Below are 13994 nucleotides of genomic sequence, written 5' to 3'. Positions count from 1 at the left end.
TATGGATTATTATTATTCGTATTATAAAAATGAAATTTTGAAATATCATGATAAAATAATTTCTAAAATTAAAGACAAAATTAAAAATAATGAATATTCAAAGGGAAAAACTAAATCACAACTTAAACAATTGAAAGATTTTAAAAATAAAGTATTAACAGAAGAAGATATTGATGAATTATATAAATTATATAATCCTGAGCCGCAAAAGCAAAAGGAGCAAAAACAAAAGGTGCAAAACGCCCAGGTCCTTCAGACCATAAATGATGCACAAGCTTTAATTTATGATTCATTAGTTAAACCATATTCAGCCCGACTTTTAAATGAAGATCAACTTTTGGAATTCATCCTTCAACATAAACTCGAAGCGGGAAAGTATATTAAACCTTTATATACAGCATATTTAAAACAAATGAATAGAATACATCCAGAATTAATGAAGGAAGGAATGAAATCCAAAACTTTATCATCCAAAATCAAAGCAGATAAAATTAAACCACTTGCAACACCAAAACCACCTCCTCCTTCAGTTAATCCTTCATCATTCACTTTATTATATCCATTTCAAACATTAAAGAAACAAAAAGATTTTAAAAAGGATTTCAAAATATTAAATAAACCAACTGACCCAAAAATTCAACCGTTAAAGGAAAAATTTAGTCGCCCTTCATTTGCACCATATCCATATTCATATGAAATCGATCATTTAGAATATTCAAAAGGAAACGTTACTTATTTATTTGCCATTAACATTAACACCAGATATTTATATTGCATTCCAGTGAAAGGGAAAACAGAACAGGAAACAAGAAGAGCTATTCAATACTTACTAGATCATGAAAGAGTAGATAATATAGGGGTGATGGTGATAAAGGATTTCAGGCAGCTATGGCTCATTATTTCCCACAAATTAATTTTTACTTTTCATCCTCTCCATATACGTTTCATAATAAAATAGTTGATGTGGTAATGAGAACTCTTAGAGATGCGTTAGGGGTTAATGGTCAGATATACTGGGATGGAAATCATGACTCCATCATACAACAGTTAGTATATTATTACAATAATACATGGCATAGAACTATAAACATGAAACCAGTGGAAATGAAAAATGATATTTCAAAAGAATGGGAATATATTAGAAAGCAAATGGAAAGGTTAATGATGTTAAACGTGAACAAATTAATTCAGGGCTCATGAATTTTAAACAAGGGAATAAAGTTTTAATTCATCTCGATTATGGAAAAACTGATAAATCAATGACAAAAAGAAGACGAAGATTTGACACAATAGCTGAATTTGTTAGATATATTAACGGTAATGCATTAGTTGAAGTTGACAATAAATTAATAGAAATTCCGATTTATTTTATTACTCCATTATATTTAAATAATATTTAATTTTTTTTATTTCGTAAGAAATGAGTGACAACGAAGCATCCAAGAGTCCAGACAATGAATATAAAAAGAAACTAAACAGAATTAAATCAAAAATATGCTATTACAAAAAGAAGCCACAATGCGGTGGGGTTGAAAACGATAAAGAGAGGAAAGAAATAATCGAAAAATTAGAAACTTATCGTTCAATCCTTAAACTGAGTGAAGCAAAATAAAAAGAATTTAATAGAATAAATAAATTGATTGGAAGAGATGAATTTAATAAAGATGAATTTTTAAACTCTATCCAAATTTAATTTTTATTCCTCTTCGACAACATCTCTCTTTCCATCATTACTGCATAACCACATTTTCTCAATTTTAGTGGTTTGTTATTTTTAACATGTTCTTGCATCATTTTTATCATTTCCTCCCTTGTTATGATTCGTGGTAAATTTTGAGCTTGTGGGGTATTCATTTATGATAAAAATAAAAATTTAAATTATGTCGTTTGCTCTTTTGGAGCTCCTAAAGTTTGTTTCACAAACATTGAGCGTTCATTGAACTCTATACCATGCGAATACAGTCATAAATGGTGGCATGTATTCTTTACTTTGTCCCGTTGTTTGCGTATATCCTGAAACGCGATGTGTATGGTTTCCTTCTCCCTGAGTGTCACTCCAGTAACAATTTATGGCAAATTTAACATCATCTTTAACATCATATCCTTTACCTTTTGTCATTCCTGACCAATCCCAATATCTATGCTTATGCCAACCTGCTTGAGATGTGCTTAAATCTATGTAGTGACTGTGTGCAGGTAAATTTTCACCTGTAATCGTTTTACTTCCCCTGTTTCCTTTGAAGAGTTTGCACAATACAAAAACTGTCGACTATTTGTTCCCATGCACCAACACCAAACATTGCTTGAGGACCTCTCACATCCATAGATGTATAAATAGAAACCTACTGGGTTCATTAAATCAAACATATGAGATATTATAGGATTGTCTCTTTTGAACTTAAAATATAGTGTAACTATTTCGGGTTTCTTCTGGTTTGTGTCAGAATATTTTTTATAATATAATCTTATGTTTTCAGGGTATGTAAAATCTTGACTATAATATTTATTTTTGTCATCTTCATAATAGTATACTATTCTCGTTTTTTCTATTGCATTATATCTTTTATATCTATAATATTCTAAATATAATGTTTGCTTTTTTGGGTCTACATGTGCGTCAACACCATAGTCATAATAATACGGTGCTGGAGCTACGTTAGACAATGTCATATCTGTCATATCCGTCATTTCATAAACTCTTAAATATTTCTTTTGTTCGTCTCCATATAAGTTTAAGTAGCAGTTGTTGTCTAATGGAACTTTAACTTGTGTGCCATTATTCTTTATATAGCCTACATACATTTCATTGTTATTTTTCGGAATGAGTTTATACCGTATACCATTTCTTAAGGACTGTACAAACTCCCATCTAAAATATTTGTTTTCTTCATTGACAGAAAAGTCGCCAACAATAGTTTCAATATTTTTTGTTCCAACTAAACTTTGGTATATTTCGTTAACAAATGATATATCTGCTTTCTTTGCTAACTCATCGTTAACAAATGATATATCTGCTTTCTTTGCTAACTCATCGTTAACAAATGATATATCTGCTTTCTTTGCTAACTCACTATCCACATATTCCTTATCTGCCTTCTTCTCTAACTCATTGTTAACATAAGTTTTATCTGCTTTAAGGTCTAAACATTCTGAAACCCATCCTGTATCAGCTTTAGTTTTAAGAATCTTCGATGTCCGTTCATGATACCATTCAACCCTTTCTATAATTTCATTATCTTTTTCATTAACATATTCCTTATCTGCCTTCTTCATTAATTCACTAGCCACAAATCCCTTATCTGCCTTCTTCATTAATTCACTAGCCACAAATCCCTTATCTGCCTTCTTCATTATGTCATTTAGGAAACCTTTTATGAATTCCTCATTTAAATTAAATCTTCCAATCTTCAAAACTTTAGGAAATGCATTTAATGCGTAATATCTCTGTTCTTCTGGTGGAATTGATGTTATATCATCCGTTATACCTTTAATTTTTGAATTCATAAATAAAATTTCTTTTATATTTGATATCACTGCACCACCTTTGCAAACGAATTCAAAATGGTCATTTTTCAATACTATCTCCAAATCTCCATATTTCAACCTTTGCGTTTGTTCTGCCGTCTTTGAATTATATGCATATGTGGCGTATGTAATGGTCTGAAGGACCTGGGTGCTTTGTGCCTTAAGTTGCTGTGGTTGCTGTTGTTTAATCATTTATTATGATTTAAAAATATTTAATCTGTTATCTCATCAGCTATTTTCTCTATTTGAAATTGCCATAATATTTCATTCATAAATTCTAAATCACAATCAAATAGGTCAGTTATTCTAAATTTAATATTTGATAAATCTTTTGAATGAAGAATAAATGAATTCCCGGATAATTGAAACGGATATGATAAAGAAAATGTGTTTAAGTTGATGGATAAAATGTTTTGTATTGATGGGTAAGAGTTAGGGTCTAATGTTTGATGTGAAAATCTCATTGGGGTATTAACTTTATCACATTTGATTAAAATGAAATTAGAACCAGTGTCAGAATACAAAACATCCCCAACATCTTTTTCAAAATTTAATATCCCCAACAATGAACGAAGATGAGGAGTACAAAATTTAATTTTCAGCGGAAATTTAATAAGGTTATTTATTTCATCAAGTTCAAAAAGTTTATCGGGTTTTGATTTAAAATTTTCTTCATACCATACGATAAATGATTCATTTAAATAACTTAAAATCATGTTAATATCCCATTTCGTTATCACATTATTTATATACATATCATATGTTTTTAGGTCTACGACCCCGCTATGCGGCTCAAGGTCATCTTTAATAAATGATATATAATCTGAAGGGTTTAAAAGAATGGGATTAAATTTACCACTCACAGAAACGAGAGTAACATTATAAATTCCACTAACTGTTAAATTTAATTCACAGTTATTATTCGAAATAATATTGATAATTGACATTTTTTTATTACGATTAAAAATATGGTAAAGCGTTATTTTCCAGTGATAAATAAAACTAGAATAAGATTACCTCAAGAATTCATAAATTCAACGAATAAGAAATTCATTCATGTTATAAATTTTAGTGTTTTCAGAAAATATGAGTCAATGTCATATTCATCATCGGGTTATATTTCACTTCATTCAAATTTAGTTCAATCAAACCCATATAATGACCATTTCATAAGATTTTCAGATGGTATTAAAAATGTAATTGATAGATTAAAATATGAACAGATTGACAATATCGAATTTTTGGAATTTTGGTTTAAATATCCTGATGGAAAAAAGATTGAAGTTAAAGATAAAGCTGATACTATAACAAAAACAATTACAATGACCGATCCGGATAGTGGGGAACAAAAAGAAATAAAACAAACGATAGAAACTGGTGAAAGGTCAATTATTATTGATTATGATTCAAAGGATTATTATTCAATAATGTTAATGCTTGAATATTAAATAGCCTTAACAAAGAATTTTTCAAGTGATATTTTATATTCATCAACTATTTTATTATAAATATCATTATATGTTAAATGAAGTTCAGTTGTTGTTCCGTTCTTTGATATCTTAATTGTGCTAATATCCTTTATAGGATTTATTTTTGCAACTGTTCCGCAGCATGAAACCTCATCATCTATGAAAAATTGAATCTTAACGTCTGAATCTTGAACATCACAAAGAATGGCGATAATGTGAATTAATGATTCATAAGGTAAAATAATTAAACCAGATTGATCAATTAAATTTATTATTGAATCATAATTATTAATTATGATATCGCGATATATTTTCATTAATTCAGAATTAATGTCTATTTTATATGGGTTATCAAGTGGTGCTGGGTATGTTGGATAAGTGGGAATTTCAACAGGTTCTTTACCGGGTTCAGATAAAATGATTGGGTCTCCATCTTCTTTATTTTGCTCTTCCTCATTCTTCGGTAAGTCACGAGTTAATAAATTTGGTTGAGTTGCTGACCTTGTTAATTCAGGACTAACATTAACTTTAACATTTTGAATAATTCGTGATTTATCATCATTTACATTATAACCAACCGTAATCTCTGCTTTTGCGTTAGTGTTCTTTTGACTAGTGAAACGTCTTCTCATTTATAATCGAATAAAAAAATATATTTAAACTTTTATTTTGCTGGAACTTTTGAATCTATTATTTCCTGTATTTGTTCATGAAGTTGATTTTTAGCATTTTCATCGAAATTAATAGACCGAATATATTCATTAATTGCATTCTTATAATCATTTGATTTCTCAAATTTTCTTTTATCTGATTCCTTAACTAAATCATAAGTTAAACCTCGTTGCTGATATAATGGTTTCTTAATTAAATCTTTGAATGCTTGAGATAAAGCACCTGATGCAATTCTTGCTACTATAATTGGTTGGAATTGCTGTTTAAGTTCATCTTTAACATTTGCGAAAACTGGATCGAATAAAGCAACTTTAAAGAATTTCTTAGCTGGAATTTCAGATCTCAAATTTGCATATTGACCATCAAACTGGTTAGAATATCGTGGTAATCCATCCGGTCCCTCTTCAATAGCATTTAATTCTTCATTGAAGTAAGAATATGGATTATGACGGTATGAATTAATTGGACCATTTTCACCTTCTCCAATGTATTGTTTAACAGCTTTTCCATTTTCATCAAATTGCATAGGATAATGTTCATTATATGCTTTACGTTTAGGATAATCCGTCATTGTTAATTTATACCCATTTATGACTTTAATATTTCCTTGACCATCAGTAACGAAAACTTCATTTATTCCATCAGGTTTTCCATTTGGACCCGTAATGTCTGCTTCGTGTGCTTCCCAATTTGGTCCGTGACGTTTGGCATATGCTTGAGCTTCTGGTAATGTTAAAACGTTTCTCATTTGTTTAACATCTTTTTGAAGACCGGCAACAATGTGGACTAATTCTTTCATTCCATCAGGAACTTTCATAGTTCTATTATACACACCCCCCTTTTTGTTTGTCCCCTGTTTTAATGGAACCTGTAAAAGATTTGCTATTTCTGTCATGTTTAATTATAAATAAAAAATAAAAATTAATTATAAAAAGTTAATCAAATTTAACACATCCTTTATTTAAATCAACTATTATTTTTCCATGTTCACCTAATTGTTGATATTGTGTGTAAAGTTCATTAATGCTCATTGGTAAATTCACTTGATAAAGCATAACGTTCAACTGTTGACGACTAAAACCACTGAAAATGAAAAGTGTTGATAGATTTGATTTAATGTTTGTGCTTAATGCTTTGAAGTATTGAACAGCCATGAAGAATGAACACTGAATGTGTCGACATTGAGTTAATAACTGATTAAAATATGATTTCTCATTTGTTATTAGTTTTGATTTCACCGCATCATCTAGAAAAATGAGTGAATGCAAAAATTCTCTATCAAAATTTGAAATAGAAAGTGTTTCAAATAATTCATCCCGTTGTTTATCAATAATTTTATCCTCTAATCCTTGCTTCTTGATTGTATTATATAATTCTTTATACATTAAAAAGTTTTTTAAATAATCTTCTGCTTCTTCTTGTGATAAATAAATAATTGGAATTTTGATTAAATGCTTTAAAGATTCAAATGTATCATCTGAAGGTGAACCTGAACGGTTGATATAAATTAACACATGTGAATGGGGGGAAGTGTTAGCAATAATGATAATTTGTTTTAATATCGTTAATGTTTTACCTTTATTTTGTTTACCAATTGCTGCAGTGATTGAATTTAAGTAACATTCAGAATATGGAATTTTCATTAATTTTTCCTTAGATAGAGCATTTCTATTATCACTCAATGCTTCATTAATCATATCATCTACGTATGTATTATATACTCCTGCTAATTCTTCAGAATTTAAATCCATTTAATCAAAAATAAATTTATAATTTTATACATTTCTATTCATCAATATTTCATCATATGAACTTCTATACTGTGGTGGTGTACCTGTTGGATGATATTTCAAACCTTCATCCGGTGTCCATGTCCAATATGTAGTCCTAGTAAACCAAACCTGAGGAGGATTTGTCACCTTTGAACAGTAAGTGTCATTTACACCCTGAATGATTGGATAAGCTTTCACTTGTACTGTAACTTGTGAGTTGAAAGTTTCTAATCCATCAAAGAATATACCCGCTCCATCACGTTGAACTGGAATAGTGCATAAGAATGAAGTTTGGTCTTTCCATGTTCTAGCTAATGGCGTGCCATCATCTGCATTCAGTGGTCTAGTTAATGAGTCCTCGTATTCTTCCGTGCATTCATTCACTCCATCTAAATCAGAAGCTTGAAGCATACGTGTAAAGAATATGTCGCCCACTGTGGTCATCGCTTGATCGGGGAAGTTTCTGGAATCTATAGTGACCTGAAGACCTCGAAGCATTGGATTTTCTAAAACTGTTCTTTGCATTGCATTCTTCGGAAATGCTAACACAACATCTGTAACATTATGAAGAGCGTATGAGAAATCTGAACTGATACCTTCAGGAGTGATGCAACCTCCATTTAGTGAACGAACGTCAATATGTTGAGCTGGAATCATGAATGGATCTTCCTTACTGAATAAACGTGGTATTGCTTTAACTGATTCTTCAATTAAACCGTATCCTGGTGTAATGCATTTATCCTCTAAAACTTCCATCTTTGTGCATGAAATAATAACGTCATCAACTGTTGCGTCAGCAGATGTAGCGGCTAAGCTTGTAATTAATTTGGCAGGAAGTCCGATTTGTTGGAATTTGCGATCATATTTATAAACATGATTCATAATCTTTTCATAATTTTCATCAGTTATCTTTTCATAAACGTAATTTTGTAAATCAGCAACTCTTAACGGGTCAACCTGACAAAATACTAAAGTATCCCTGAAAACATAATATTTAAGAATGATTTCACCAAATGATTTAGGATAATCATCGAACGCCTGAAATGCTAACAAATCATTTACCGGAATAATCAAATCAAAAGTGATATCAACTTCTTCATTTGCTTTCTTGAAAACTTCTGAAGGGTCAATATATTTACCACATACTGAGTTATCATATTTTTGAACATTATTATATAACGAATGAACAAACTTTTTAACTTTCCTTTCTGATTTTGGTTTATATGTTGCAAATGCGAAAGATTCACGGGCGCAATCCATCTGAAGATAACCAGCATCACCTCTTTCGGTTTCTACTTCTAATTGTTTAAAGCTTTGATTTGATGATTTGTAACCAACGAATAAACGCATGCATTTAAAAGCGGCATCACATGTGAAAGCTTTATTTGAAACTAGAGTTGCTTTAACTTTGCGTTTAATATATGTGTCACCTAATTGGTTCACATCATGAGCCGGATTTGTAATTCTTAAATGAGTTTGTTTATCATCAAAATATGGAGCATCAGAGTCATAGCATGAACTTTCAAGTTCTCTATAATATCTTCTACCGTCATTCTTTGCGAATATTTCATTTATCTTTTCGAATGAATGAAATACATTTCCATTAATCGGTTTAGTGTTTGGCACAAATAGTTAGTCGTCATTTATTATTAAATAAAAAATCAAAATTAAAAGATGAAAATGAATTTTTAATTTTAATGAAATAATCAACTATGGCTGCAGGATCTTTAAGAAACTGTGGGATAAAGTAAAAAGAGGAGCGCATAAAGTTTGGGAAACAATGAAGAAAGGAGCAAATTGGATATTTAAGAATAAAGAAGCAATTAGTGACGTTGCTGAATCAATAACACCAAAAGCTGCCCCAATAAGAGAAATTTTAATTAAAGGAGAAAAAGTTTATCAAAGACTACAACCGATACTAAGATAAAAATAATATTTATTTATTTTTCCACTATTACCCCCTATTTTATTAAGTATTCCTTCAGCAATTCCACCAATTGCGTTACCTGCTTGTGCTCCCATCGCCGGATTACCTGCTTTAGTACCTAATACTCCACCTATGATAGTTCCTGCCGTTTTCGCTACTGGTGCCAAAAAGTTTGCAACAGGTTTAATAACCTTTTTATAAACCCAACCTGCAGCTTTCTTAATTCCATCCCATAATTTTTTAAAGAATCCTGCCGCCATTTCTGATTTAATATTAATTAAAAAATATATTTCATCACTTATATTCTAATTTTTATTTAATGATAAATGAAACCGATTTTAAAAATAAATGAAACAGAGGAGGAAGAAATAAATGAAAGTGAAAATGTTCAACAAAAAATAAACGTTGTTAAACCAATTACTGAAATAAAAATTTTTTCATCTGTTGAAGAATTTAATAACTATTATGCTAACAATAAAAAATTATTTGAAGAATTGACAACATGTAAATTGAATAAAATGTTTAAAGTTGAGGACAGAGTCCAAGACCCGGAGGGTCATGGATTCAAAATTTCAAAAATAAAAGGAGTGGTTAGTTTGAAATCTATTCCTCAATCAAGAATCACCTCATTAATGAAAATAGATGATTTAACAAAAAGAATAGAAATTATTGAAGAGCGAATGAATCAAATAATTGATTTCATAAATCATGACTCGTTGAGCCCAGGTCCTTAAAGTCCATCACTGAGTTCAAGGTTATATTCATCAAATATTTCATTATTAAATGCAACTTCTGCTAGTTTATTTATTTTTTCAATACGATCATTTGAAAGTCTATCGTTTAATTTTTTCTGAAGTTTTTCATTTTCTAGTTCTGAAACTTTATTTGGATGATATTTAAACCCGTTAAATTCTTTTTCCTCAGTTTTGATCATTAATTTACAAAGAACTTTTGTGGTTGGAATTCGTTTAAACCATTTATCATTAATATTTGTTATAAATTCAATATTCGGAATTAATTCCCAAATTTTTGCATTTTCAATTAATTTATTATCAAATGCAAAAGCGATAGGTTTAATATTAAACTTACCTTTATAATATAAACTTTCTACATAATCATCGAAATAAACATCTACTTGTTTAACATTTTCAAGAATTGGTGAAAGAGCATCCGTTAATTGATTGACGGTTACGAATCTTGATCCACTCATTTTCTTACGAATTAAAAAAATAAATTATTCAAAAAATGTAAGACATGAATTTTTAAAGTTTATTTTTTTATTTTTTTAATTTTTTTTTATTTCATTATGTATGGGTTTAGTGAAAATTTCTTACGATTCTGAAAATTTTTAAATCTTGATTTATTCAAAAACGTAAGAATAAAAACCGTAAAAATCATACATTTTTTACTTCATATGTAAAAAAAAATGATACAAAATCGCTCAAAAATGTATGAATTCTTACGTTTACAAAAAAAGTCACAAAACCCTTCAACATATACTACTATTAAAAATCATATGTTTATGTAAATTATATTATATTTTTATTATTTGTATTATAAAAATATATTAATTAATGAAATTAATTCAAGATCTTTCAGGATAGAATCTTTTTTATCAATATTTTGTACAATTAGTATAGAACCTTCACAAGGATCTATTCTAATAAACTGTAAGTCATTCATAAATAATGCAGTTGCCATTTCTGATGTATAAACAGCTCCAGAAGTGGTTAAATCATCAATATTACAATGATGTAAATAAATTTTATTATTGGATCTGAACAAATATTGAAATCTGTTATTTTTGAAAACTGAATTAAAAATATGAAGATTATAGCCTTCAAGCCAAATTAATCCAATATTAGATTCAGATTGAAAATTGTTTACATAATTACATCTTTCAACATTTACATTGCAGTAGCCGAACTGATTGATATTTGTAGTTGTTTCTAAATTTTGAAAATTACAAAATGAAATATTTATTATCGCTATAGTATACCAATAATAAACAGCTGTTGAATACCTTGAAATACAGTTAGAAAAGTTTGTTTTTGAAAGATACGAATTACCATTGCCTTGATCTATCATTCCTCGGTCTACAGCACTGTTCCCTCCATTACAAATTGAACCTTGGAGGATTGTACTGTTGATGTTGCCTTCGAAATATGTAAAGTGACCATCTGTTGAAGATTTACTTTCATATGAACAAAATTTGTCAATAATAATATCATTTTTATTATCGCTATTAATGTATACGTTTCCAGGATCTTTGTAAAAAGAGTTTTCGCAAAGTAAAATCGAATAATCTGTAATGCTATTGAATTCAATTGCTCTTCTTTGGAGGTTAGTGAATGTACATATGTATGCGAAACATTTCTTGTCGGATGCAGTGACTTGTTTGATCTCACCTGAATATATAACGCTTGGAGGATCAATTCCGTTATAATAAAGTCGCCATATGTTTTTTGGATCTTCTTCTGCATGAGTTGATCGTTTATAAAAGTAAAATCTGGTACAGGGAATGAGTCCAAAAACTCATTGCCTCAGAAATAACAATTATTTTTACTTCAAAATAAACAACTATTGAATGGATAAAATCTTCCGATTATTTTCCATTCAAAAAATTGCCAAGCAAATTTTATGTTTTGAAATATTCTTTTGTTTAAAAATTCCCACTAAAATATATGGACAGAAAGATTTTATATTTTGAAAAGGTGTAAAATCATTTCAAATGTCAGTCTTCCACCTTATCTTTGGAACAACATGGGGAATCCTATTTCAACTGTGCATATTATCTCTATGCATTATAGCAGGTGTTATGCTATACCACGCATTGTGTAATAATGATCATGGGAATGAAAATTACGTGATTGAAAATAACACAGTAAAAATTGATGAGGTTCCTGTATATGCAGATAAACCAGCATTTTGTACTTCAAATCAAGCAGAAAATTACGGACAGAATGTTTTACTTGTATTTCCTCAAAGCACCAATCAACTATATTCAGTCTACTCTCCTGATGAATCACAAGGTCAACACCAGACAGATATTTCTGAACAAGTTACAGTTTGATTTGAAATTATTGCTAATATCCTTTTTTATTGTTATTTATATTACATTTGGGCCGAGTAATGTTATATTTAATGCATCTAATAATTTTATTAGAATAAACATATGATATTTTAGTTAAATTTCAATTTGATTGACATTTTTCATTATAGAAACATTTGAGAACATGGATAATGTATCAACATAGAGGTTTACATAAACGATATTCTAAAATGAATACATGTTGTCGCTTTGAATTTTAGAGATATATAGATTCTAGTATTTTGGCTCGTAGATAAGAGGAATTATATTAACGGTGATTGGTTTTAATGTATAGGAGTAATATATATTATGTTATCTTTCATTATTTGAAAAATTTAAGAAAAATCTTCCATAAAATGATTGGATATGACAATTTTTTAAGTATTTTCAGAACAAAATGGCAACAAAAAATAATTTGCGTTATAAAATTTTGATAAAAAGGGAGAAACTCAAAATAAAATAAGTTTGAACTGATTTTTAGAGGTTCTTATATCTTCTTATGAATGGATTATACTTTCTTTCTTCGCCAATTGTTGTAGAATCGCCATGTCCAGGGAAAACAACGGTATCATCAGGAAGTTTCATCAAATTGTTAACAATTCCACTAACAAGCTGTCTTCCATCGCCATAGGGGAAATCAGATCTGCCAATGGAGTCTTTGAAAAGAGTATCACCAGAAAATAGTAATTTTTCTTGTTTGTTATAAAGGCATGCTCCTCCTGGTGTATGTCCTGGTGTTTCGAAGACCTCGAACTCTATATCATCAATGACAAGTTTAGATGAATTCATTTTATCAACAAATTTCATTCTGTCCAAATATTTGCTTATATCAAAACTATGTCTGGTATGACCTGACCCATTGTATTCTGGATTTGTGTATAAAGGCTCATCTTTAGAAGAAGCGTAAATTGTTAAATCTGGGAAAATATCACATAATTCTGGTACTGCACCAATATGATCCCAATGACCATGTGTGAGATAAATGTCTACTTTGTCAGCTGGATATGTTGTTTTGATGTAATCGGCAAGTTCCTTTCCTTGACATGTTGGATCAACTAAAAGAACTCTGTTTGTCAATTTAAGTAAGTAAACATTGTTCTCTATTGGTCCTAGAACGAATCTACCAAGTGTAATAGTCTTTGTAAGCATTATAGATTCGAATAGATCACTTATTTTATATTGACTACTCATTATTGGTAAAAAAAATTGCTTCTATAGTCAAAAATTTTTTGCAAAAGTTGGAATGAAGAATTTCCTTTAATCTTGATAGTCTTATTCAGAAGAACAAATCAGCGATTGGCAACAAAATTTTCATCCAATAATTGAAGGCTTCAGCTCAACAATTTACTTCGTTATTGGAATAGGCACTACCAAACAAATTCTAACCTATGTCCATTTTATTCAATTGCAACTTTTATTCAAAACAAAAAAATATCTTGAGGAAATTGTTGATATTACGTCACATTAAACATTAAATTTCATCTTAATCTTGTTTTCACTTGACAATAGGTTAATAAACCTTGATTTAAAATCAATAC

General features: G+C 29.4%; 5 protein-coding genes and 1 pseudogene across 6 annotated transcripts, besides 1 other annotated feature; 1 reads left to right on the top strand and 5 right to left on the bottom strand.

Annotated features, from left to right (window-relative positions):
- Positions 1-7303: part of a mobile genetic element that runs on past the window's edge.
- Positions 4970-5626, bottom strand: TVAGG3_0753310 (uncharacterized protein; the record flags this gene model as incomplete). The annotated part of the gene is made up of 1 exon (XM_001307048.1): positions 4970-5626. One exon carries the CDS (start codon positions 5624-5626, stop codon positions 4970-4972), a length of 657 nt encoding a protein of 218 aa, XP_001307049.1.
- TVAGG3_0753300 (uncharacterized protein) lies at positions 5726-6483 on the bottom strand (the record flags this gene model as incomplete). Its single annotated transcript, XM_051245333.1, has 1 exon — positions 5726-6483. A coding segment is annotated over one exon (758 nt), but the record flags the coding sequence as incomplete, so codon positions are not given.
- A 138-nt stretch (positions 7304-7441) lies between the features above and the next one.
- On the bottom strand, positions 7442-9081 carry TVAGG3_0753280 (annotated as a pseudogene). Its single transcript has one exon. A coding segment is annotated over exon 1 (1640 nt).
- Positions 9082-9908: 827 nt separating this feature from the next.
- TVAGG3_0753270 (protein of unknown function, DUF4108 family) lies at positions 9909-10575 on the bottom strand (the record flags this gene model as incomplete). The annotated part of the gene is made up of 1 exon (XM_001307052.2): positions 10096-10575. The coding sequence occupies one exon, from the start codon at positions 10573-10575 to the stop codon at positions 10096-10098; it is 480 nt and encodes a 159-aa protein (XP_001307053.1).
- A 1426-nt stretch (positions 10576-12001) lies between these two features.
- On the top strand, positions 12002-12490 carry TVAGG3_0753260 (uncharacterized protein; the record flags this gene model as incomplete). Its single annotated transcript, XM_001307053.1, has 1 exon — positions 12097-12438. The coding sequence occupies one exon, from the start codon at positions 12097-12099 to the stop codon at positions 12436-12438; it is 342 nt and encodes a 113-aa protein (XP_001307054.1).
- A 125-nt stretch (positions 12491-12615) lies between these two features.
- Positions 12616-13955, bottom strand: TVAGG3_0753250 (hydroxyacylglutathione hydrolase protein; the record flags this gene model as incomplete). Its single annotated transcript, XM_001307054.1, has 1 exon — positions 12934-13605. The coding sequence occupies one exon, from the start codon at positions 13603-13605 to the stop codon at positions 12934-12936; it is 672 nt and encodes a 223-aa protein (XP_001307055.1).
- Positions 13956-13994: the final 39 nt, after the last annotated feature.

Source organism: Trichomonas vaginalis, chromosome III, assembly GCF_026262505.1.
Source record: "Trichomonas vaginalis G3 chromosome III, whole genome shotgun sequence".
NCBI lineage: Eukaryota > Parabasalia > Trichomonadida > Trichomonadidae > Trichomonas > Trichomonas vaginalis.
Note: the sequence above shows the minus strand (reverse complement) of the source record. Positions and strands in the feature narration are given on the sequence as shown.